General features: G+C 35.8%; 2 protein-coding genes and 1 pseudogene across 3 annotated transcripts; 2 read left to right on the top strand and 1 right to left on the bottom strand.

The window, feature by feature from the left end:
- The first annotated feature begins 417 nt into the window (after positions 1-417).
- LOC107945544 (CCR4-NOT transcription complex subunit 1) lies at positions 418-17,248 on the top strand. The gene is given in 53 exon segments (XM_016879598.2): positions 418-684; positions 1,318-1,528; positions 1,531-1,614; positions 1,723-1,951; positions 2,094-2,433; positions 2,510-2,623; positions 2,734-2,862; positions 2,943-3,134; positions 3,234-3,428; positions 3,580-3,717; positions 3,806-3,928; positions 4,026-4,146; positions 4,149-4,278; positions 4,536-4,639; positions 5,012-5,106; positions 5,228-5,464; positions 5,997-6,185; positions 6,260-6,341; positions 6,450-6,517; positions 6,620-6,765; positions 6,860-6,968; positions 7,053-7,199; positions 7,359-7,406; positions 7,484-7,612; positions 7,737-7,976; positions 8,062-8,202; positions 8,291-8,376; positions 8,465-8,570; positions 8,977-9,072; positions 9,169-9,321; positions 9,737-9,910; positions 10,018-10,232; positions 10,322-10,457; positions 10,539-10,664; positions 11,038-11,082; positions 11,271-11,348; positions 11,446-11,562; positions 11,639-11,765; positions 11,839-11,939; positions 12,032-12,169; positions 12,252-12,335; positions 13,057-13,203; positions 13,302-13,433; positions 13,530-13,577; positions 13,661-13,807; positions 13,877-13,938; positions 14,784-14,937; positions 15,027-15,218; positions 15,297-15,401; positions 15,547-15,684; positions 15,822-16,058; positions 16,153-16,254; positions 16,930-17,248. Coding segments are annotated over 53 exon segments (7,236 nt in total). The 5' UTR covers positions 418-585; the 3' UTR covers positions 17,080-17,248.
- Positions 17,249-17,457: 209 nt separating this feature from the next.
- Positions 17,458-19,398, bottom strand: LOC107945546 (F-box protein At5g07670-like; annotated as a pseudogene).
- A 1,801-nt stretch (positions 19,399-21,199) lies between these two features.
- LOC107945543 (transcription factor UNE10) lies at positions 21,200-24,735 on the top strand. Of its 2 annotated transcripts, XM_016879597.2 has the most exons (5): positions 21,200-21,543; positions 21,641-22,301; positions 22,462-22,557; positions 22,766-22,831; positions 24,023-24,735. In XM_016879597.2, exons 1-5 carry the CDS (start codon positions 21,437-21,439, stop codon positions 24,431-24,433), a joined length of 1,341 nt encoding a protein of 446 aa, XP_016735086.1. In that variant the 5' UTR covers positions 21,200-21,436; the 3' UTR covers positions 24,434-24,735. The 2 variants fall into 2 exon arrangements, with proteins under 2 accessions (XP_016735086.1, XP_040962562.1); XM_041106628.1 differs by lacking the exon at positions 22,766-22,831 and having other exon boundaries at positions 21,202-21,543.
- The last annotated feature ends 996 nt before the right edge of the window (positions 24,736-25,731 follow it).

Raw genomic sequence — 25,731 nt, 5'->3', positions numbered from 1 at the left:
TATTATTTTTATAGTTACTTTGTAATTTTTAGATTTTATATATAATTTTAAAAATAAAGTATATGATGAAGTAGCGTAATAACAAAGTATCATGTAGAAGTTTAATTCGCTTAGTTTTGCCCCTTTGAATATTTGAGGCTATCGCTTTACGTGTGATTTGCTTTGATCGGGATTTGGGATCCCCTTGATCCTCAGAATTAGACTTATGCTGGTGCTTATTCACATTGAACATCGGGATAGGACCAAAGTGAAAAAGGTTACTACGTTCAAGGAGAATATTTTTAGAAAAAAAAAAGTACATAGATCCAATCGAGAGAAGTTAACAAAGTTTAGGGACTAAATTTGTTATTTTCTTAAAGTTTCTTATAGAAGCGTGACCCGCATGTCACTTTGCACAAAATCATTTGTACTCTTCGTACACACACACTCTCTCTCAGACGTTCAGCGCTCGCTTTTTTTCTATTTCTCGACGGTTCTCTCAATATCCCTAATCTTCAAAGCCCATCATATCCCTAATCCATTCCCCTTTTATCTTCTTACTAGCGTTTACCATCGAAAAACACTCGCGATCTATCTTCACTCACCATGCTCGAGCTTTCCTCCACACTCTCAAGCCACGTTCGGTTCTTGCTGCAGTCCTTGACCGAAGCCAACGCTGACTCTGTTTTTCGAGAACTCTGCCAGGTTTTTTATTTTTGGTCTTTCGCTATCTAATTTTCCTTACGAATGCCAATTCGATGGTTTTTTAGGTTACATTTGTATTGATTCGTATGGACTTAAAGAAAACCCTAGAATTATGCAAAACTTGACGTTAGATTTAATGTATTTGTTTAATAGAATTAGATTGAGTTACTTAAAGAAAACCCTAGAATTCGCTTGAACACGTTGTAACTCTTTTCTTTACTCGATTAGTTAGCTTGGTGCCGTTTGAGCTATAAGAATCCATATATATATGTGTATTACTGAAATGTAGTGGGTGTTAGGATTTCTGTTGATTTTCTTGAAGAAAAATCCCTAGACTGTTGCCAATATAATTTGTAGCTAATAATTTTGTAAATTGATTCGGAGTTTCACAAGTAAATTTAGATTTAAAAGTTTATGAGCTAGAAGATGTACTCTTAGGCTAGCAAGTCATGTTAGCTAGTTTCTAGTTGCGCAGCTTATCTAGAAATGAAGTGTGAATTTACGAAGAGCTATATGCTCTTGTGGTGGGGTGTGAAAAGTGATATCTCGCTGGTTGAGATGGGGGCTTTTATGGGATTCTTTTCTATTTAATGCAATATTCTGGATAACATTTGGTCTGTTGATTCTTGATAGTTCATTGAATATGGAATTGAAGGAAGCACTCTGGTGCTGCAAACCTGTTTGGATTGCTTGAGTTCTCACAAAACAGATTCAAAGAATTTGCAATCTGAACAAGTTGTAGCCTCAATTTTTAGACATGCTATGGACAAGCCAAACTTTTGTACTGTCTTCTGTCAGTCCCTAAGAAGTATGGATATCAGCGAGAATTTCCTGGAGAATTTCTCAAAACACTGCAGTTATCTCTGTCTGAAAAAATTGCTGTTGGTCTTGCTTTATCTGATTCTGAAAATCCAGAGACAAGAATGTGTGGTAAGTTGCGTTGTTTTCTTAAATGGATGTACTCTTGATTTATTTTAGTTTTCTTTTTTTGACATGGTTGATCAGCATGATGAAATTGAAGCTTTTGCACCTTTCTAGGGAAGAATTTCTGTATGGCTCAGATTGAGGAATTGCAGTCTAATCCTGCCTGTCCTGATTCTTCCATGCAAATTCAGAATATGGTTATGTTCCTCCAGTGCTCCAGCGCTTTTTCCAAGCATGTAGATTCCTTTATGCAGATGTTATCTCTAGTTCAAGCCAAAGATGTTGCGCAGTTTGTTTTAACTCCAATACTTTCAGATGAATTGCGCGAGGCTAATTTCTTAAGGTGCTAATTTCTTAAGGTTCCTTTTCTCATTTGAACATGCGGTTAATCTTGAGAGCTTTTTTATTGTGTTGTTCTTTTTTTTTTTTTTTAAATTTCATCATGTTGTGATAACTCATTTTTATTCCCTTTCTTCTCTCTGCAGGAATATAGATTTCTTCGATGAATCTGAGGAAAATGATTTTGATGCTCTTTTAGCAGAAATGGAGAAGGAAATGAGCATGGGGGATATCATTAAGGAACTAGGTTATGGATGCACCACTGATGCTGCACATTGCAAAGAGATTTTATCTCTTTATTTACCTCTGACTGAGGTGACTATATCTAGGATACTTGGTGCAATTACCCGTACCTATGTTGGTCTAGAGGACAACCAAATTGCATTTTCAACATTTAGCCTGGCCCTTGGTTGCGGGAATTCATTGGATTTGCCTCCATTGAGCTCATGGAACGTTGATGTTCTTATAAAAACTATAAAGCAACTCGTAAGTTATACTCTTTTTTTTGCTTTCATATTGTCTTTTTCATTCTAAATTAAATCTATTTTCTTTATATTTGTAGGCACCCAATACCAACTGGGTTCAAGTTATTGAACACCTGGATCACGAGGGGTTCTACATTCCTAATGAGACAGCATTCACTTTTTTCATGTCTGTGTATCAACATTCGTGCCAGGTATTATTGATTTCATTTAACGTGTCTGAAGTTGGTTCCGTGTTCTTTTTCTTTAGGTTTTTTTAATCATTATTTTTCATCTGTGTAATTTTTCTGTGGAACTTGTGCAGGAACCCTTCCCTCTCCATGCTGTCTGTGGGTCCGTGTGGAAGAATATTGAAGGTCAGCTATCTTTTCTAAAATATGCTGTAGAAGCACCGCCAGAAGTATTTACCTTTGCCCATTCAGTGAGGCAGCTGGTAAGAGCTATGCAAATTTAGTCTTTCCTTCTCTTCTTCTTGTCACAGTATTGCTGTAAGAATAATAATCAATCTTGCAGGACTACGCGGAGGCAGTGCATGGACATAAGCTTCAGATTGGAAATGGAAATCATGCCTGGTTGTGTCTGGACCTCTTAGATGTGCTGTGTCAACTAGCTGAAAGAGGTCACGCCAGTTTTGTTCGATCAATGCTCGATTATTCCTTAAAACACTGCCCTGAAATCCTGCTTATTGGGATGGCTCATGTTAATGTACATGTTCACCATATCACATATGTGATAATGCCGTATGATGTTTCTTTTTTGCATATTTAACTTTTGGGGTAATAAATTTGCATCTATTGTTTGCAGACGGCGTATAATCTCCTGCAGCATGATGTGACTTCTTCAGTTTTTCTAATGATAATTAAAAATGCTGTGGGTGCTGGTACAATACTTCAACTTTGGCATGTGAACCCAAAAGTTGTCTTACGTGGATTTGTAGAAGTACAGAATACTGAGCCTGACAGCATGATTAGAATTTTGGATATCTGTCAAGAATTAAATGTAAGTTTGGATTTTCTTTGATGTTTCTTTCCTTTTGCATTAGATTGTGATTTTGTATTTTATTGATTAGAAAAAAAAGTTGCTTCAGGATTTATTTGCATGTTATATCTGTTTTCTATTTCAGTAATTTCTCTTGTTGTTATTGTTGCAGATTCTATCATCAGTGTTGGAGATGATGCCTTTTCCTTCTGCCATCAGATTAGCAGTCCTTGCTTCCAGGAAGGAGGTTATAGATTTTGAGAAGTGGTTGAGTAGTAATCTGAATATGTATAAAGATGTTTTCTTTGAGGTAATATTGAGTCCTCCAGTATCCTATTCTACTGAAGTTAATTTGGTCAAAAGAATGTTTTAGCTAACATGCATGGTCCAATTTTCAGGAGTGCCTAAAGTTCTTGAAGGAGATACAATTTGGTGGATCACAAGAGTTTTCTGCCAAACCCTTCCATCATACTACTGCTGTTTTAAATCTTTATTTGGAAGCTAGTACCACTTTTTTCAAGGTTCTGCTGCTAGTAGCTGGTTATTCTTGTGATCCAAACATTTAATATGTTTTAATCTGGACACTAACTGCTTTCCCTTTGTATGTTTCCTGTGCAGATCCTTAAAGCTAATAGTGGCTCCATAACCTCTACTCAGCTTCTTGAGGAAATGGAAAGGTTGCATGTGACAATTATGGATTCTACTTCAAAGCTGCAAAATGGTGGGACAACAGTTTCTTCCCCTCTGATGGATATGGAGATGAAATTGAGGCAGAAGCAAATTCTTACTTCCATCAAATGTTTTCTGGTCAGTTGACCATTGATGCAATGGTTGAAATGCTTGCACGGTTCAAGGAATCTTCTGTGAAAAGGTATTTTGTTGCTTCAGTACCATTCTTAGATTTTCCTTCCATCAAATATGCTCGATGTGGATATTCTTAATTGGTTTTGTAACTGTTTGAATTTCCATGTATCTGGTTGATTTTTTAAATATTTCATAGGAGGAGCTTGATCTTTTTTCTTCACATTATATATCTTCTATTAGATATTTCATCATTTTAAACTTGAATTTTACTGGAAATTTCATGTTTGAGACATGACAGTTTGATGGGCTATTTAATTCTGGCAGGGAGCAATCGATATTTGAGTGCATGATTGCGAATTTGTTTGAAGAATACCGATTTTTTCACAAGTATCCTGAAAGACAGCTCAAGATCGCCGCAGTTCTCTTTGGTGAGTTGTTATACCATATACTCCCAGTATACCAATTTGTATCCTAGTGTTAACTTAAGGCTGATAGTGTAGCTATTTATTACATATGTGTAGGACTTTGTGTCCACTTGAGTTACATTGCTGTTGTACTTTTCTAATTCTATAATGATCAATCTGGATAAATGTGTTAAAAAATATGTGTAGCATATGGAATACTAGTAATTTGGTGGGTCATATTTGCTGTCCTTTTAGAACTTTAGTTGTCTAGGATGAACTCGTCATTTTATTTGTTATGTCATGGCTATGGGTGATTTTCAGGCCCTTTTATCAATCACCCATTTGAGACACCCTCTTTCTTTTTAAACTTGTGTCATGCTTTTGGACATTTTTCAGGCTCTGTTATCAAGCAGCAACTTGTAACTCATCTCACCCTTGGAATTGCCTTGCGTGGTGTTCTAGATGCATTGCGTAAACCTGCAGATTCAAAAGTTAGTGTCTTTTCTTACCAATAGTCTTTTCATCTTTCTCATTGTTGGGTTTGCGCAAAAATGTGTAAAGGAATTCTTCAATTGGAGGTACTATGAAATGTTGACCTATCTGCGTGTACAGATGTTTTTGTTTGGAACTAAAGCCTTGGAGCAGTTCGTGGATCGTCTGATTGAGTGGCCGCAGTATTGCAACCATATTTTACAGATTTCTCACATGCGTGCCACTCACTCGGAGCTTGTTGCTTTTATTGAACGAGCTCTTGCAAGGATTTCATCAGGGCATTTGGAGTCAACTGGGAGCAACAACCTTTCTGTTCATCACCAAGTTTCCTCTCAGGTGACCCCAGGAAACGGGGAGGTAAATCCTGTTGTTAGTTTGTCTTGTATGATATGATATAAGTTCATGAATTTATTGTCACGAAATAAATATTAACTTGACCCAAATATATAAATATAACCATGTTTTGATGCACATGAATGATAACCGATTTGGTTTCCAGCTAAGAGTTCAGTTGATTATGATAAGAGTGATATGATATTATGATGGCGTCATTCAGGAGTTGAGCTGTTAAACAAGTTATCCTTTCTTCTTTGAAGCCTGCATCAATGATCTTTCTCTTTATATCCTTGCCTATAAATGTCAAAATCAAAATACATGCTTCAGATTTGGTGCCATCAAAATAAAAACAAAAGAAAAGTACAATCCATTTGGCTGGAGAATCATAAGAGATAGATAATCTGTACTTTGCTGGTGATCAGATCAAAATCATGTTATGGTTTTCCAGCGATAGAGTTATTCTTGATTTCTGTGTGTGTATATATATATATAGGAGTTAGGCAATCTGAGTTATAGTTATCTTGTTTTCTAATATTCTGAGTCATCATTGCAGTTGAATAGCTCTAGCATCATTCAATCTGGGCCACAACTTTCATCTCCGCTGCGGCTTCCAAGACATGATAGTTCTCTTGATGACCGTAACAAAGCCTCTGCTGCATCATCGAATGATGTGAAACCACTTCTACCTTCTGTAGGGCAGCCTTCAGTTGCTTCCCTAAGTGATGCTTCTAGCATTCAGAAAGTATGTCTGGTGACTTTTTTGTGATGCATGTGGAATTTTCTTCTCTAGAACTAATATTATTACTAAAATTGCAGCCGCAAAATGCAGTAACTAGTGCATCTATGCTGTCTGCATCCCCCGGTTTTGTTCGTCCTTCTCGTGGAGTCACTTCTACTAGTAATGTTTTTCCATAGCTTCATTGGGGTTGTTTTATTTAAAGTTTTCCATAAAGCTTTAACATCTTTACAAGCTTACACAACAATCCTTTTTCCCTTCTAAACATAGGATTTGGCTCTGCTCTGAACATTGAAACGCTAGTTGCTGCTGCTGAGAGAAGAGAGACACCCATAGAGGTATTTAATGAACCTTAATTGAATTTTGCCAATTTTGCTTTATTGAAACTGTCACCTTACTTTGGAACACATTCATTTTATCTCATTCTTTTATATTTGCAGGCTCCGACATCTGATATCCAGGACAAGATATCATTCATAATCAATAATATTTCAGTTGCAAATATTGAAGCCAAAGGGAAAGAGTTCACTGAAATATTGAAGGAGCAGTATTATCCCTGGTTTGCCCAGTACATGGTTATGAAAAGGTTGAACTTTGATGCTCTTCTTTTACACCGTTCAACTTTCAATAGTGTTTTCATTTTTCTGTACCATTAAACTAAATCATGTTTTTTATTGCAGAGCTAGCATTGAACCAAATTTTCATGATTTGTATTTGAAGTTCCTTGACAAAGTTAACTCAAAGGCTTTGAATAAGGAGATTATCCAAGCTACATATGAGAACTGCAAGGTTTCTGTTGCTTAAGTGAAATTGCCATGCATATTAATTTGACCAAATTGAAGACTAAAGTTTTTAACCCATATATTGTTTTAGGTCTTGTTGGGATCTGAGCTTATAAAATCAAGCTCTGAAGAGCGGTCATTGCTAAAAAATTTGGGTAGTTGGCTTGGAAAGTTAACAATTGGCCGGAATCAAGTTTTGAGAGCTCGTGAAATAGATCCCAAATCTCTGATTATAGAGGTATTTGTTTCTTATTTAGTTGATTATTTGCCATGACACATCACTCATTTATTTGTCCAGCAAAGACTATCTAATCTAGTCTTGGTTCATCAGTTACTTTGAGTTCATCTTCCTCTTTTTCCTTTCTTGGTTCTCTTTCCTCATTTTTGCTGTTTCCAGGCATATGAGAAGGGATTGATGATTGCAGTTATCCCATTTACTTCAAAGGTATGATTATTTCTATAATTAACTTGTTTCTTTCTGCCAAGCTTAAGTTGAATTCACAAATCTGTTACATTTTGCAGATTCTTGAGCCATGCCAAAGTAGTCTGGCATATCAACCTCCTAATCCATGGACCATGGGCATTTTGGCATTACTAGCTGAGATTTATTCAATGCCAAACTTGAAAATGAATCTCAAGTTTGACATAGAGGTATTTGGATATGTTTTAAGCATGCATGTGAAGACAAGGCTTTTTTCTCATTATTGTAGCTTGCCTCACAGAAGCTTGGAAACTTTTAATGTATCCGCTCATTGTGCTGTTTTTGGTGATTTAGGTTCTATTCAAGAACCTTGGTGTGGATATGAAGGACATAACACCGACTTCTCTCCTCAAGGATCGTAAAAGAGAACTTGAAGGGAATCCTGATTTTTCTAATAAAGATGTTGGAGCATCTCAACCCCAGATGGTTCCAGAAGCTAAAACAGGAATAATTTCTCCACTTAATCATGTTGACATACCTCTCGAGGTTGCCAGTCCACCTAATCCTGGTGGCCACACACATTTGTTATCTCAGGTTTGCATTTTTATCAATTGTTTTCCAATGCTTGTAGCAGTTCATTAAGTGTGTTTTAATATGTTATTTCTTGGAGCTGTTCTAGTATGCTGGTCCCTTGCGTCTTTCTTCTGGTGCGTTGGTGGAGGATGAAAAACTAGCAGCTTTAGGCTTGTCTGATCAGCTTCCTTCTGCGCAAGGGCTATTTCAAGCCTCTCCTTCACAGTCGCCTTTTTCTGTTAGTCAGGTTTGTCATTTTTGTTTACATTCTTCAAGATTCCAAGAATTATAAACTTTTTGTTTATTCAGATTGTTGGTCCTTGTCTTCTTTGCAGCTTTCGACGCCAATACCAAACATCGGAACTCATGTTATTATCAATCAGAAACTAAGTGCTCTAGGCTTGCACTTGCATTTTCAGAGGTTCGATGCCATTGCAGTATTGTTTCCTGCCTCTTGTACACATTGCTTGGTGCATCTGGTGTTCAACTCTGTATATAATGTGTTGCAGGGTGGTTCCAATTGCAATGGACAGAGCTATTAAAGAGATTGTAGCTGGTATTGTTCAGCGCAGTGTTTCCATAGCAACTCAAACAACAAAGGAGCTTGTTTTAAAGGTCTGAAAAATCTTCTCAATACTGCTTTAGATCCAACTAATTTTAACTTGATTCAGTTCATTTCGTTTGGGCAATAATTGGACTTACCAGTTGTTTTTTCTCCTTACTAACTTTTTCTTTGTTACTACTTTTCTGTATTTTCTAGTATTGATCCTATTAGAGTTCAATTTTGATTCTCCTGTTCGTTTCTTTATAGCTTATGATTCTTCTCAGAATGGTTAGATAGCTTTTTCTTTCAAGTTTCTGTTCATATGGTTTAGTATCATCCCCTACTATTTATCGGGAAACATAGGTGTCTTCCTGAAAACATCTGGGAATCATCTTGGAATGGTTAAAACCACCTTTTTGAATAAGATATCCAATCAATATTCTTGGTCTAATATCACTTTAATTCATTACAATTTAGGATTATGCTATGGAATCAGATGAGACACGGATTTATAATGCAGCACACCTGATGGTAGCAAGTTTGGCTGGAAGTCTGGCACATGTAACATGCAAGGTTTTATCTCCCATCAACTTTTTAAGTTACTGTTTCTATATTCCATACCTTCTCCATTTCATCACATGTTTTTAATCTCACTTTGTGGTGTTCTAGGAACCTCTACGTGGCTCTATATCAAGTCAGCTGAGAAGTTCACTTCAGGGGTTGAATGTTGGGAGTGATCTTCTTGAACAAGCTGTTCAGCTTGTTACAAATGATAACCTTGATCTTGGCTGTGCGGTCATTGAACAAGCTGCTACTGATAAGGTCTGTTTATTCCTTTTACCCTAGAGTATTTTGTGCATATATTTTCATTGAGCAAAGTGTTACAGATAGGCTTGATCTGGTTCTCATGGATTGGATCTTAAGTTTGTTTTTCTGTTCTTTATAAACCTCATGGATATAGGTCATAAGTACGGTGCTTTAGTGACTCTAATTACCAAAAAAATGATTCTCATGCAAGACTTAAAATTGGACATCCTCTGATGTACTATTATATTTAGATTTGGGTTTCAAGGCTTCCTTCTTCTCAGTAACGCATGTTCATATTGGAGTTTTGCCTGAGTGGAGGTGTTCTTTTGCACTAAGACAGGCTTTGGAAAAAGCATGTAGTGAATGGTTTGACTAATCTTCTATGCTTCCTAGTTCTAACTTATATCCTTTTCCCCCTTGAATTATATAGGCAATACAAACCATTGATGGAGAAATAGCTAATCAACTTGCTTTAAGAAGAAAGCATAGGGATCCTGCATTTTTTGATCCAAGCATGTATGGACAAGGTTCTATGGGTGTGGTGCCTGAGGCTCTTCGACCTAAACCAGGTCACTTGACTGTGTCTCAGCAGCGAGTTTATGAGGTAGTCATATGTTTAACTTTTTGCACAAAGATTGCTTTGGTTTTGAGAAACCAGGGCTCTGAGAGTAAGCTACTTACCCTTTCTGTTTTTCCTGTTTTATCTTTTAGGACTTTGTTCGGCTTCCTTGGCAAAACCAATCTGGCCAGACAACGCATACTATGTCTGCCGGTCCTTCAACTTCACCTGGTGATACTGGCCTAACGGGCACATTTGGTTCTACATCTGGGCAAGTTACCCCTGGTTACACATCTGGCCCAGGAAACTTGGGACAAGCAGATGTTGCTTCTGAGGCGATTGAAACTACATCAGCATCCCTATTGAGGTGTTATATTTTAAATGCGACTCTCTTTGATTTTTTTGCCTCCTGGTTTCCTTCCTTGCTGGTTTATCGGAAATTCTTTTTTGTTTCAGTATTCCCTCGATTCATATTGGCTCAGGAACTGGTCTTACACAGCAGACTACCGAAAATGATCCCCTGAATGCTTCATTCCCTTCAACAACTGCAGCTCCCGAGTTACTTTCAGTTGAAACAACTGATGCTGTAAAAGTGAGAAATGTTATATGGATGAACTTTTGCACTGGTAGACTCGTGCCTTTTTACTGACACATGCTGCAAACTTGTTTGTAGGAATTTGGACCTACATCACAGTCGTTACCTTCACCTGCTGCTACTGAGCGTCTAGGAAGTAGCATCTCAGAGACTTCATTGAGCACAAGGGATGCATTGGATAAATATCAGATTGTTGCTCAGAAGGTTGAATATAACTCCTGTTCTTCTTTCCTCTTTTCCCTATTTAATCTGTTGTCTGTTGGTGTTTGTGAGAATTTTGCCAGATCAGTGTGAGTCTAGTGTCTGACCAGAAGAAGAGGGTTGTATATGTCATGGTGTAGTAGATGCCACATTATAATTTTCTGCACCCTTTTTTTATATACCTTTTCACATTACTCAATTGTTGTTGGATGCATCATATAATCAACAGGAGATGTAGTTTCTCACTAGAGAGTTAGGGAGGAGATCGCTCAGTTATAGAGTTGTGATTCCTCTTACTACCTTAGTTTGACTTTTTATCTTTTAAACACTGAAATCTTGCGAAAACATGTTTTCACTCTTTGTCAAATGTTTTCAGTTGGAAAATTTGGTGACAAGTGATGGTAGAGAAGCTGACATTCAGGTATTCTTGACCTTCTACTTTTATGTATTGCTGCTAAGATATCATGTACCTGCCCTTGATGAGTTTGTTTCTTCCGCTTTCATTATGCTCCTTGGCATGTTTTTTTAAGGAACAAAATTTCTTTTTTGTTTTGTTAAATTATTTGAACAAAGATTTATTATTTTATTTTTGGCATTTTCCTATTTTAGGGAGTGATCTCTGAGGTACCTGAAATCATACTCAGATGTGTTAGTCGGGACGAGGCTGCACTGGCTGTGGCTCAAAAGGTGTTCTAACAATTGTGGTGCTAAGCTTTTATTTGTTGTTTTTCTATTGTTCTGAAATCATTCTCATCCTTGATTCTGTTTCATAATATTTATACAGGTTTTCAAAGGCTTATATGAGAATGCATCAAACAGTCTTCATGTCAGTGCTCACCTTGCTATTCTGGCTGCTGTGCGAGATGTTTGCAAGCTCGCTGTTAAGGAGCTTACTAGTTGGGTATGCTCTGTTCCACATTCTCTATGCCTGGAACTATCTTCATCATCTTTGGTGATTGGTCATTCTTCTCTTACAGGTGATATATTCAGAAGATGAGCGGAAGTTCAACAAAGATATCACTGTTGGCCTTATTCGAAGTGAATTGCTGAACCTTGCAGAGTACAATGTTCATATGGCAAAATATATTGACGGGGGAAGGAATAGTATGTATATATCAATTTCACTTTTACAGCTAATCATGCATTCGGTAAATCAGCTAACCAAATTAAATTTCAGAAGCTGCAATGGAATTTGCGGTGTCCCTTCTTCAAACTTTGGTCTCTGATGAATCCAGAGTCATCTCAGAACTCCATAATCTTGTTGATGCTCTGGCAAAGGTTGGTCTCTCCCTCCCTTTCTTGTCTTCTTCTTCTTTAACTTATTCCCTTGATTTTGTTGTCATGGACTCTTAACTGTCTTGAACATGCAGGTTGCTTCAAAACCTGGAGCTCCTGAATCATTGCAACAGTTGATTGAGATGATCAGAAATCCATCTGCTAGTATGGCTGCATTATCCAGTGCCACTGTTGCAAAGGAGGATAAGGCCAAACAATCTAGAGACAAAAAGGTCACTGGCTCATCGTTTTATTGCTTTTTCTTTTTTTTTTTTGTATAATGAATTCTGGCCTGAAATCTTTCTTTTGAAGCAGGGACCCAGCCACGCACCAGCTAACAGGGAAGATAACAGTAGTATGGAGGCTCTAGAACCAGATCCTGCAGGCTTCAAGGAGCAGGTGACTATTTGTTTTAAGTTCCAAGAAGTCATTGGTAGGATACTTTGTGCATGTTATAGATTTTGCTACCAATCTACTATGGAGAAAAATATCATATCGGTTGGATTGAAAAGTTTAGGAGGATCAAGGATGTTAAGGGTATTCTACAAACCGGTGTCACAACTATAAACCTAGAGTAGTCGTATCTTTGAACGAAAAAGCCTATTAAAAAGCTCATATAATTGGATTCTCTGCAGAGTGGTAGTCTGTTGTATCTTTTTCCTAGACTAACCATCTCAAAACAAAAGAAAGCAATCTTTGGCCCATGTTTTGCCACAGTGGCAAATATGTATTATTCTAACTCAAAATATGGTCTGATAATGTATCACAATTGCAGTAATCATCATCTTTGATTCTATAGATATTAAAATTTTTTAATGGGATACATTCATTTATGCTTTACACAACTCCTTGCTTCCTGTTGCATATGTGCCTATTTATTTGGCTTTTTTTCTCCTCATCTTGATTCGACATGCAAATCTGCTTATTCACCACCTTGTTGAAGTGCTGATGCATGTATTCCTTCTGAGCCTGCACTATTCTCTGTGTCTTTTCTCTCCATCTCACTCCTTTTTTTCTGTGCCCACCATCTCTTCCACCTCTCGTTTCTCCTGCATGATTAGGAAAAGTGAGGATGGTATGTAATTCTTATGTGTTAAATTTGTTTTAAAAAATTTCGTAGGTCTCCATGTTGTTTGCAGAATGGTATCAGATTTGTGAGCTTCCTGGTGCAAATGATGGACCTTGTAATCATTACATCCTACAATTGTATCAAAATGGACTGCTCAAAGGGGATGATATGACAGAACGCTTTTTCCGTATTATCACGGTGAGACTCCTCCCTCCCCACTTTCTCTCTGTTGCCTCATTTAAATTCACCTGCGTAACTAAGAAGACTCAACTCATTTTGTTTTTCCTTCATGTTAGGAACTTTCTGTTGCACATTGCCTATCTTCTGAGGTAATGAGTTCTGGGGCATTGCAATCAGCTCAACAGGCGCAGACTCTTTCTTTCCTTGCCATTGATATTTATGCAAAACTTGTGCTAGCAATCCTCAAGGTTTCTTTATTTCCTTTGTTCATCATGTTAATATTTGTAAATCTAACCTTGTAAATGCTTTTAACCTTTTTTTTCCTTTTTTGGCAACTACTCTAGTATTGCCCAGTGGAACAGGGATCAAGTAAACTCTTTCTTATGTCCAAGGTGACTGTTATTTATCTTCTATTTCTATCTGGTTCATTCTTGTTTTCCAGGAGTGTTTAACTGTATTTATGGTGGCTTAACAGATTTTGACCGTGACTCTGAGGTTTATACAAAAAGATGCCGAGGATAAGAAAGCATCTTTTAATCCGAGACCATATTTCAGATTATTTATCAACTGGCTGTTAGATCTTGGTTCCTTGGACCCTGTCACTGATGGTGCTAATTTTCAGGTATGATTTATTTGCATATAGCTGAGGTCTTGGCCATCAAATTGCTAATTCTTGTTGAGCTTATTGCAGATTTTGACGGCCTTTGCCAACGCATTTCATGCTCTCCAGCCCCTTAAAGTTCCTTCCTTCTGGTAAGAATTGTCAGCTAAGTTTTCAATAGATTTAAAGGTGGCAAAATGAGCCCGAACCTAAACACATGCTTTAAAAAACCCAAACTCAAAACTCGTTCAAATCCAAATTGACCTAAAAGTCAAGCTCAAACCTAAAATGACTTAGATTAGTCTTTTCCTTTTTCAAATAGACCAATTGCTTAGTTTTATTTCATACGGGTATATGTATTTATGTAGGATAATATATATAAAAATGAATTTACATGTTGAATGTTAAAGTTCGTCGGACCAAACTTGACTGAAGTAGTTTGAACTTCAACTGGTCCCAATTCAAGAAGGCCTGAACTGCAATGAGCTGAACCTAGAATGGTTTGACTTGAGCTTGCGCAATTGTTTAAAATTTTAGAATGTGGTCTCTTGGAAAGCATCACGTGTTATGCAATTTTCAGTCTCAAGTAAAGTTTCCTTGTGAAGGATTTATTTATTTTGGATAGTATTATTATTTTGATTTAAGTCCTGAACTGGGGGGGGGTGCTTGGAATGAATTGGCTTACCTTATGCTGTGGTTTATGATAAATGGATGTTTTGGGTTAAAATTATCTGGTAGCTATGTTTTGGAGTGTAAAATAGCTGCTCCAGCAAATGTACATGACTGCTCTGTTACTGTGTAATACTGTAACGCTGCTTTTTATTAATGTTTTATGGAGCATTTGAATGAAGGTTATCTTGAGAACTTTGCATTTGGTAAGATTAAGTTAGAAAAACATTTACTTGTTGAGAATCAATATTTGGCTGGCATATTTACAATCATTGAAGATGCTAATCATTAGTCCTTCACTTATGGTCATTGCTTTGTGCTTTTATAGCTTTGCATGGCTAGAGCTTGTCAGTCATAGGACTTTCATGCCGAAATTGCTCACTGGGAATTCTCAGAAGGGTTGGCCCTATATCCAACGTTTGCTGGTGGACTTGCTTCAGTTCCTGGAGCCGTTTTTGAGGAATGCGGAGCTTGGAGTTCCGGTTTCTCTCTGTCTAAAGACTGATTTTATTATTTGTTCCAATACGAATTATGCTACTTAAACTTATTCTCTCTTGTACCATTTGTATAGGTTCATTTTCTGTATAAAGGCACACTAAGGGTGCTGCTGGTTCTGCTTCATGACTTCCCGGAGTTCCTGTGTGATTATCATTTTACCTTTTGTGATGTGATTCCCCCGAGCTGCATACAAATGCGAAATATCATCCTTAGTGCTTTTCCACGCAACATGAGGCTACCAGATCCATCTACTCCCAACTTAAAGGTGTCAATTTATCTTATTAGTCCTTTTTCTCAGATTGTTTATTCATGAAAATTAATTCTTCAATAATTTGTTCTGCAGATTGATTTGCTTCCAGAAATCAGAGAATCACCTCGCATCTTATCCGAGGTTGATGCTGCTCTTAAAGCAAAACAGATGAAGGCTGATGTGGATGAGTATCTCAAGGTATTCAAATCATTATTTGCTTAAACCTACTCTTTATCTAACATTTTCAGATGTTGGAATTGGAGTTTTTCCATATTACTTCTCTCTGGAAATTCAGTATTCTTGTCAGCGATCCGTTAATGTAATCCTCTTAAATTATTTGCAGACAAGGCCACAAGGAGGATGCTCATTTCTAACTGAATTGAAACAAAGACTGCTCCTTTCACCAAGTGAGGCAGCATCTGCTGGCACCCGTTATAATGTACCGTTAATCAACTCTCTGGTGCTTTACGTTGGAATGCAGGTATTCTACAGTTTCTTCTACTTTTCTGGTGTTCAGATTCACCTTTTTTAGTTTTTTAAGATTATGGGGAAAAAATTAGAATGACTGAAAATATGTCATTTAGCATTTATTTGATTCTTGTGGCAAACTGCAATTAGGCCATCCAACAACTGCAGTCAAGGGTACCTCATGCACAGGCAACAGCAAACACTGTTCCGATGTCTGTGTTCTTGGTTAGTGCTGCCTTGGATATCTTCCAGAGTCTAATAGGGGACCTTGATACGGAGGGGCGTTATCTTTTCCTTAATGCAATTGCTAATCAATTGCGATATCCAAACAGTCATACACATTACTTCTCCTTCATCTTGCTATACTCGTTTGCTGAAGCAAATCAGGTGAAAATTTCTGTTTTGATTGTATTACATTATGATGTATCTCCCCCACTTCTCATTTTGAAATTTGTTGTGAATAAACATCTGTTTTGTACAGGAAATTATCCAAGAGCAAATTACAAGAGTTCTGTTGGAACGGCTAATTGTTAATAAACCACATCCATGGGGTCTCCTCATTACCTTCATTGAGCTCATAAAGGTAAAATTATTTGGGCCTTTTCTTGTATGAATCATCTTTCGGTAAAAATACCATGGATGCCCTTGTGCTAGGAGTCGGATTGTATTTTGCCTTTCTTACTAAAAAAATGAGTAATTTAGTCATTGTAAGTTAGACCAAAGAGTAAAATGGTCCTTTTTTTGTTAAAAATTCATCTATTTCTACTGTTAAAAGTTGATGTGAACCAGACAGTTACACGTCACGTGTACCTTATGGTGTCATACAGCGACCAGTTTTCAGTAGAGATGGATGGAACTTTTAACAAAAGGATCAATTTGCTCTTTGATCTAAACGTGTTTAGACTATTTTGCCCATTTTTTGAGTAGAAGGGTAAAAATGCAATCCGACTCCCTAGTGTGAGCTTTCTAATATAAGTTTTCCATCAGTTCCAACTATATAAACATTATTTAATTGCATAAATTATTACAACTTTTGTAATGTTGTGTAATTACACAATTACGTAAAACGTTACTCAGTTATACAATTTATTATAATGATCTAATTACATAAATTATTACAAATCTCATAGTGTTTTGTGTAAACACGAATCAAACAAAATATTACGACTTTAATATTTTGTGTAAACATTAGGGCTGAAGGAAAGCTAAGAAGCTCAATTTCAAAATTTTGCTAATGCTTATATTTATTGTAATTCAGAATCCAAGATACAATTTTTGGAATCGATCATTCATAAGGTGTGCACCTGAGATTGAGAAACTGTTTGAATCGGTTGCAAGATCATGTGGAGGTCTCAAACCTGTGGATGAGGGTATGGTTTCTGGTTGGGTATCTGAAACTGCACATTAAAGGTTCTATTTTTATTGTTTATGTCATGTCATGTAATGTAATAGGGAAAAAAAAATTCTACATTGTTATTACATCTGTGTATCATGTCTTATTGTTGTTTGAACTTTGCAGAAGTTTATTTGAGGGTTGTAAATGAACCTAGTTTGAATGAATGGATTTTGTTCGTGTATTTTTAAGTTTGGTTGGGTTTGTTTATTTAAAATTATAAGTTAAATGATGGTATCCGTGAACATATAATTTGTTCATAAATAAGAGACAACACAGATATATAATAAGTCTAATAGTTATAAATATTTAATTGAAACCGTTTAATTATTAAGAAACAAGAAGAATCAGATTTCACAAGTCAATCTGTTAGATATACAATCTGAAGTCTGATGCGATAATCATTTATAAAATTCAACCGTATATGAAGAGAGCTGTAAAGAGTGTATATAATGATTACCCCTTGTGTTTACATCAACTACGATAATCTAACGCTACAACCCCACTAAAATACAATAACAACGAAGTCGAATGTTTTCTCCATTACTAGTCCGACAAAGTTAATACAAATTAAAATGATGAAGTAAAGATGAGTCATCAATCTTTAGACCTCTGGAAGAATCTCCCACCTTTCTTTCCCATTCCCGTCCCTACCAGATTTGACAACAGCAGAGATCGGGAATCCGGTCTCCATTTCAACTCTTTAAGCATTGAAAACAAGGTTGCAAGTTCCGGTGTCACTTCCGTATCCTTAATGTTATTACATGACATTACTCTTAATTGTTGAAGCTCTTTCCAAGAAAGTAGTACCGATTCTAAACCTTTTATCGTCACCAACGAGCATCCTTCCACAGAAAGAAGCTTCACTCTCCTATCAAAAGACGATGAAAATCGCAAGTTAGAACTTGAAGCAAAGCTACTTGTGTTCAACGCATAATCAGACATAGGTATAATAATAGACTCTGTAGGGCCAATGACATTCTCTGTCTGACACGTACTTGTATCGGAACATATGTTTTAAAGGCACACCATGAACATATATCCCCTTCTTCAACTACTCAACTTGCCAGAAAATTTAAGATCAAATCAACCGTCACAGCCTAAATTTTCTACCATGTAACTGCAATAATAAGACTGGTTAATTTTTACCTCATAACTCGGTTAACACTTACGCCATTCTTGAATAAGATCACCAATTTCTTAACAATATACATGCTGAATTAACGCTACATCAATGCAGTATTAGGACTTTGGCACCTAGTAGAATATATATGCGATACCGAATATATATATAACGCTTATGGAAAAAATTAAAAGCTTCGTACCTACAAATACTTGCAAGGCTAAACACATCATCATCCAAACCCCAACAATTCCGAAAATCAATAGCTCGAATATTCTCGCATACCAAAAACAATGCTTTAACACTTTGCTTATCCCGGATGTGACACTGTTGCAAATGCAACTCTTCGAGTGTCAAACAAGTCCCCAAATGTTCGTCTGCTCCCGGACTCGTATCAGTATTTTTACAAGACTTGAGCTTCAAAGTCTTCAAATTCGAGCAGTATGAAAGCCCAGCTAACCATCCACCATCCATCCTATGATCATAAAAGCTTAATTCTTCAAGCATTTGACAGCATTGTCCAATTGCTTTAACCCCATCATAGCTCCCTTCACATCCACAAAGCTCAAGCTTAACTAACCTTTTACAGCCTTGAGCTAATAACGTTAACCCGATATCCGATATGGTCGAATCATAAAACCCATTAACCGAACCGATCAATTTCATCACTTGTAAGATTTTAATCCCGGAAATACCTTTCAAAGCTAAATCACCACAACAATGTAGCTCAAGTTCTTGCAAAGTATAAACCGTGCCGCAATTTGCCTTAACCCTTCTTCACTTGCTCCAATCACTACTAATCGGCGTAAATTCGGGTACTTTTCGGCTACCATTGCAAGCCCTGTATCAACCACATGCAACGGCAGAAGTGCCGTTTTTCCGAGAAATCCGGCAAAGGCAAAACTAGTATCCACATAAACCGACACCGTTTTATGCGTCAGTAATACGCCGGAATCTTTTGGCATCTGAATACAAGAACCAACGAGGTCTAAATCGGTCAAATTAGGGAACCGATTAAAAACCCGACCCGATGAAATAAAGGACCAATCTTTAACCTTAAGGGATTGAACTAACCGGCCGGTAAGGTACAGCCAACGCTTGCAGACCAAGGAATTTGAAACATGCTGTGAAACAGGAAGCTTCGAGAATATTCCGAGTAGTACGACGTCGGAGAGGAGAGAACAGTAGTCAAGGAAATGACTGAAAAGACGTTAAATCAGGCTCCGACGGCGGCGAAATTGACGGCGTACGGCTGAACTATTGCTGCATATTGCAAATAACATGCTTTAAAGCTTGTTCTTTGACCCAAATGTCTGGTAAGCTTAAAGCTTTAGGCTTCCACTGGGATTTTAGCGATGGCGGTGGTTCCAAGTTTAAATAATCCTGGTCTGAATTAGGGTTAGGGTTTGTATTTGGGGATTTCGGTGATTGTGACATTTTTGTAAATTCTGGTTTTTGTTTTGTCTTTATAAAACCCAAAAAATATAAAACAAGTAATTTGTCTTATTAGCAGTTAATTAGTTTAATCTGCTTTGTCTTAACATTGTCTTATTGTGAAGTAAATTTTAATTTTTTACTCCTCACAAATTGTTTTTTAATAAAAATATTAAATAAAACATTAAAATTTTAAATATAGTAAGTATTTTATATTTTTTAATATATTTATAATTTTTAAATTATTTATTGATACACATATGAGATATGTCGACATTATTAATATTTTTGTCAACATCTTGGAAAATAACAACAGTCAAATTGATAAAAAAGTTTATAAAGATCGGGGTTAAAATTTGAAAAAGTTAAAGTAATTAAAATTTTGATAATCCGAATTAAAAAAAATAAATTATGTTTCTTTAATGATTTATTTTGATTTTTTTTTTTAAATATTGTCGGTGTGATTTAGTTACAATTAACAGCTTTCACTTTATATTGTTGGATACGATTTTGTTTTTGTCTCATTTTAGTATTAGAGATTAGTTTTAAAATAAGCAATCATTTAATGAAACAAAAGAAAGTCTATGAGCTTTTTGCAAGGAAAGAAAACATTGAAAATAACAAAAAAAAATGAATTAGATTTTATTATCTCAATTTGGTATTTAAAACATCAAATGCATCAATTTGAAAAGCCTCAAATGTTCCCATTTTAAATATTAATACTAAATAATTTTTGGAAAAAGAAGCATCGAATCATTGGTTTCTTTGTTTTTGTGTTAAATCAAAATTTAGTAATCATTGCTGTGCGTTTATGTGTAACATGTCATCTTTGTTTCTAATATAAACATTTATTTGTCATGTCTGTCTGCATATTTATTTACTTTTAATAAAAATAAAATAAAATCATTTGAGAAATTATATGGGTTTCGTAGGTCCAACTAAAAGCATTTAGCTTTAGTGAATGTGGGCTACTATATTGATTATTCTAATTTCATTTTAATGAAGTTTATGGGCCTAAGACAAAGCCCATTGTGGACTTTTTTCAACTTTACCAGCCCATACAACTTCCATTCAAAATTCCTTTCTCTTGATACAAATAAAGACTACTTTTATATGTGTTGCATTTCTAGAAAATAAATTTATATTCGAGTTTTAGAGATGATATTGCTAGAAAAAGTAATTCCAAACCTCAAAACGATTCCGAAATAGAAGATAGCTTAATTGCAAAACAAAAGGTGATGGGCCTCGAAAAATCCGTGTAGTTATTGTTTTGGTATGACTAATGTGTAGGTTTATAAAAACATATAATGTCGTCCTTTATGTATATCCCCTGCACCATAATTCCATTGGATGTTTAATTTTGGACTCTTTTCCTGCGGTTGTGTCTCAATAGACTTGTTGTTAGCATCATCAATTTGTACCCTATTAATTCTTTTGATACTTAAAAGTTGTGTTTTTCAGTGCTTTCTAACATGTTGTCCTTTTACGTCTCTTTTCCTACAAGGGAGGGGAAAAATTGAAAAAGGATAACGATGGTTTTATACGTTATAATGGTATCATTCATAATAATTATATGTTCAAGATTGGTGTTGTGCTTATTATTTTCAAACATTTTAACTATTTTACCATATATGGACCAGAATCCCTTCTCTTTCTCTCTCATCAATTCATTTTGATTCTTATCTCCACAATCATAAAGACTAGGGGGGTGGGGTACACCATTTATTTCTCAGTACCCACTATATTATATGAATCCCTTCTCAAATCCCATTAAGACTTGAAAATCTTTCAAGCAAAACGGATTTTTGTTAAAAAATGAGTCAGTGTGTTCCGAGTTGGGAACTGGATGACAACAATCCACTCACCACTCGCCATCACTCGTTCCGCTTCAACTCAAATTCCACTGCCCCTGATGTTCCCATGTACACAAAAGAGAAAAACCCTTCGTTTTTATTTACATAACGTCTAAGTTAATTTACTAGTTTTGATTGACGTTGGTGCTTGATTTTGTTTTTGCAGGTTAGATTATGAAGTAGCTGAATTAACATGGGAAAATGGGCAACTAGCCATGCACAGCTTAGGTCCACCGCGTGTGGTGGCTAAACAACTAAACGCCACCACTTGGGATAAACCAAGAGCCAGTGGCGGTGGCGGTGGCACTTTAGAGTCTATAGTGAACCAGGCTACTTGTTTTCCATATGGTAGTAAGGATTCTGTCGGTGTTGGTGGGGATGAATTGGTATGGTTGGACCACCACCGTGTTTCGGCGGCGGCGTCGTCTTCATCAGCCACCATGGCTATGGATGCTTTAGTTCCTTGTTCAGAAGACAAGACCACCACCGCACACGTGTTGGAATCTATGCCGGGTCTTGGTGGTGGTGGAACTTGTATGATGGGATGTTCCACTAGGGTAGGATCCTGTAGTGGGACGGTTAATACACAAGACGATGTCACAAGGAAACGCGAAAAGGCGGTGGGTGCACAAGTAGCACCACCGGAATGGGAACAAAGCGCAAGTGCCAGTGCCACGTTCGGAAGAGACAGTCACCGGAACGTGACCGTCGATACGTACGACAAAGATTTTGGTGTTGGATTCACTTCTATTTCACATGGTTCCATTGAAAACACGAAGACTGCAACAGATAATGATCATGATTCAGCCTCTCACAGTAAACCTCAGGCAAAGTCCTATTCAATTATTTTCTTGTCTTACAAAAACACATTATGGGGACATGTCTGTTGTCTCATAGAACTCCATAATCAATAAATATGATTATTTATTATTGCATGTGCATGTAATTTGATTTTTCTTTTTTCATTTCAAATTTGGTGTGTTAAAGGAGGAGACAGGTGAGGAAGACAAAAAGGAAACTATGAAATCTTCCATTTCAACAAAAAGGAGCAGAGCTGCAGCTATCCATAACCAATCTGAACGTGTAAGTCTATTCTTTGCCAATCCTGAAATAGATTAAATTTAATAAATAAAAATCAGAGTCAATGATTGGATTCGATATTTAGGCTAGTTGCCGAAGTGTGAGTGCTCAGTAAGAAAAAGCATATATAAAAAAGTAACTTCACTTTTCTAAATATGCTCAATAAATATTATTTTTTTAATTTATCCTTTTTTTTTTTGGATTTTCTCAGAAAAGAAGAGATAAGATAAATCAAAGGATGAAAACATTACAGAAATTGGTACCTAATTCAAGCAAGGTATGTTTTTTTTATTATTTTCAATAGATTTAAGTTTTTTAATAAACAATATTAAACATTTTAGGAAATAGACAAGTTGTATTGATAAATAAAAATCCATGCAGTTCAATTAAAAACCCCGCAAACACTGCCTATGCTCAAAAGAAGCTTGACTACTGTACATATATTCTCTACTTACAAAATACAGACTTTATCCTATAATTTCCTCTTTTTTTTTGTATTTTTAATTTTCTTTTAAATATAAAAATTAGAGAAAATAAAAGGAAGAACAAGAAAAAGGCTGACCAATCAAATAATATACTTTTATTAGTGTTATTTTGGATGTCTGCTTACACTTCACTGTCACCCAATAATTTTGTGGGGTCTTTTTTTCATTTTTCTATTATTATATTATATTATATTTACATTTTTTTGTGGTCTACAAACAAGTATTTTAGGAAAATGGAAAAAAATCTTCATAATTTTTAGATTCTTTTTGGGTTCCTTTCATGGATTATTGATAATAATTCTTTCTATTTGTAAGTTATTCCGGTATCATATTTTTATTTAATCACGATTTTTAGTCTTTGATTTTTGATACAATGCTTAGAACTATCCGTAATCCTTCCCCAATCTTTAAATAAGAGGATAATGCGCTTCAGCGCATTCGAATCTACGTTCTCTTGCACTGATAATAATGTCAATACCAACTGAGTTAAGACTCAATCGACAAGCTTATCCTTCTCTTAGATGGTATGTATATATAAATATTTTATAGAACAAATTATTTAATATGGGTAATTTAAATATATATATAAATCCCATGAATAAAAAATATCCTACATTTACTTCACATGATTAGGAGATCTATTTTTAGACATAGAACAACATATTAAATGTATGTGGTCCAAACCCCCCCCCCCCAAATATATATATTACCTACAAATTGCTTGTTGGAATTTCGGGACTGTTGCAAATGATCCCAAGCCACATTTGCCAAAGGGGAACAACTTGACAGAGGGTTACGTTGATAGGTGTGGCGACAATCACCTGCTACCACATAAATACCCTTTCATGGTAGGCCCCTTATTTGGTCCTCGACATGTCTGAAAATCTGTCATTTGCCTTTGAAAAACAGCTAACTAATGACACAAGACTTGGTCATGCCTGCAATGCATTGATATAATCTTAATGTTTATTACCATTTTACAGACAGACAAAGCTTCAATGTTAGATGAAGTGATTGAATACTTAAAACAATTACAAGCACAAGTCCAAATGATGAATAGGATGAACTTACCATCGATGATGTTGCAACAACAACTTCAAATGTCGATGATGGCACCGATGGGAATGGGTATGAGTGTTATGGACATGAACTTCATGGGCCGACCAAACATCATTGGTATCTCACCTGTTTTGTCTAATCCTTTCATGACAATGAATACACCTTGGGATGGTTCTAACAACAATGATCGGTTACAACAAGCTGCTTCAATGACAGACCCTTTATCTACATTCCTTGCTTGTCAATCACAACCGATGACTATGGATGCTTATAGTAGAATGGCCGCTATGTATCAACAAATGCAACAACCGCCAGCTTCTAGTTCAAAGAGTTAAGCTTTCAATGTGCCTTTATTTATACACAAAAAGAAAAAGAAAAAAACAACAACATGAACTCGGATTATAATTCTTTAGTTTCAAGTGGTTGGTTATATGTTTTTTATTTTATTTTATTACAAAGCTTTGTTTTGTTTGCAAATTATTGTCTTTGAATTTGTAATATTATTAAATGGTTCTCCCATGAGCTACCAAGAGGGTTTCTCAAGCTTTTCCCTTTCCTCAAAACTTGTATTTAGTGTAAAATATGACAAAATATGAATTTTCAAGGTTTCAATAAATTAATTTAAAAATTCAACCAATCAATATCTTACTTTTAATATTGTAATTTAATGCATATCCAATCAACATCTAAATTATTATCTAAATTTTCGATGCTTAGTAATGCCACACAAATTAATGTTTGACACTTCAAATTTTGATTTTTGTAGTTTATAAAATGGGAAAATTATTTTTTACAACTCATAATTCTTTTTTAATCCTTAAATAGGAGAAAAAACACGTTTAAGTACGTTTGAGTCCATGTGTTCCAAATTACTATAATAACAACAATGCTAATTATGCTAAAATTCAATCAAATTTTTGTTACTTTGTAGCATATAAATTGTCAAGCTGTTTATTTTTACTAAATCCTTGAATGCATATAAAGTTACAAGTTTTAAGTCAACTATTAATGACAAGGTTTGAGAGTGTTATTCAATTGGACCAACTTTTCGATTTTTATAAAATACACTATCCAAATTTTGATAAATTAAAATGAAAAAACTAATTCCTCAATTTCAATAACGTAAAGATATGAAATTCCTAATTAGATTGTCCTATTGATTGATACATGTTTTCCTACTCAATATACATACATATTTGATAAAAGTACCATAGAGCCTCTATACTAGGAGTTAGATTGCATTTTTCCTTCCTTTATTAAAAAATTGGGCAAATTAGTCACTGTATGTTAGATCAAAGAGCAAACTATTTTTTTATTAAAAATTTCATCCATTTCTACTATTAAAAATTGATGTGACTTAACCATAAAGTTACACGGGGTGTCCCACCTGTGGCTCATTCTGATGTACATAGACTAGAGGTGCTCATGGGCCGGGCGGCCTATGGGAGGGTTTGGGTAAAAATATAGGCCCAAAATATGGGCTTGGGTAAAAAAATAAGGCCCGATTAAAAAACGGGCCGGGCCTCGGGCACCACTTTTTTGGCCCAGGCCCGGCCCGGCCCAGCCGGAATACAATAATTTTTTTTAAATTTTAAAATACTTTTAAAATAATTTTTTTAAATTTTTTAAATTT

The sequence above is a fragment of the Gossypium hirsutum genome, chromosome D12 (assembly GCF_007990345.1).
Source record: "Gossypium hirsutum isolate 1008001.06 chromosome D12, Gossypium_hirsutum_v2.1, whole genome shotgun sequence".
NCBI classification, from domain to species: domain Eukaryota; kingdom Viridiplantae; phylum Streptophyta; class Magnoliopsida; order Malvales; family Malvaceae; genus Gossypium; species Gossypium hirsutum.
This window is presented reverse-complemented; position numbering and strand designations above follow the sequence as displayed.

Coding starts and splice junctions, on each gene's coding strand:
- LOC107945543 (XM_016879597.2), top strand. CDS start 21,437: ATGAGTCAGTGTGTTCCGAGTTGGGAACTGGATGACAACAATCCACTC. Junction 22,302..22,461: donor CCTCTCACAGTAAACCTCAG/GCAAAGTCCTAT, acceptor GGTGTGTTAAAG/GAGGAGACAGGTGAGGAAGA. Junction 22,832..24,022: donor TGGTACCTAATTCAAGCAAG/GTATGTTTTTTT, acceptor ACCATTTTACAG/ACAGACAAAGCTTCAATGTT.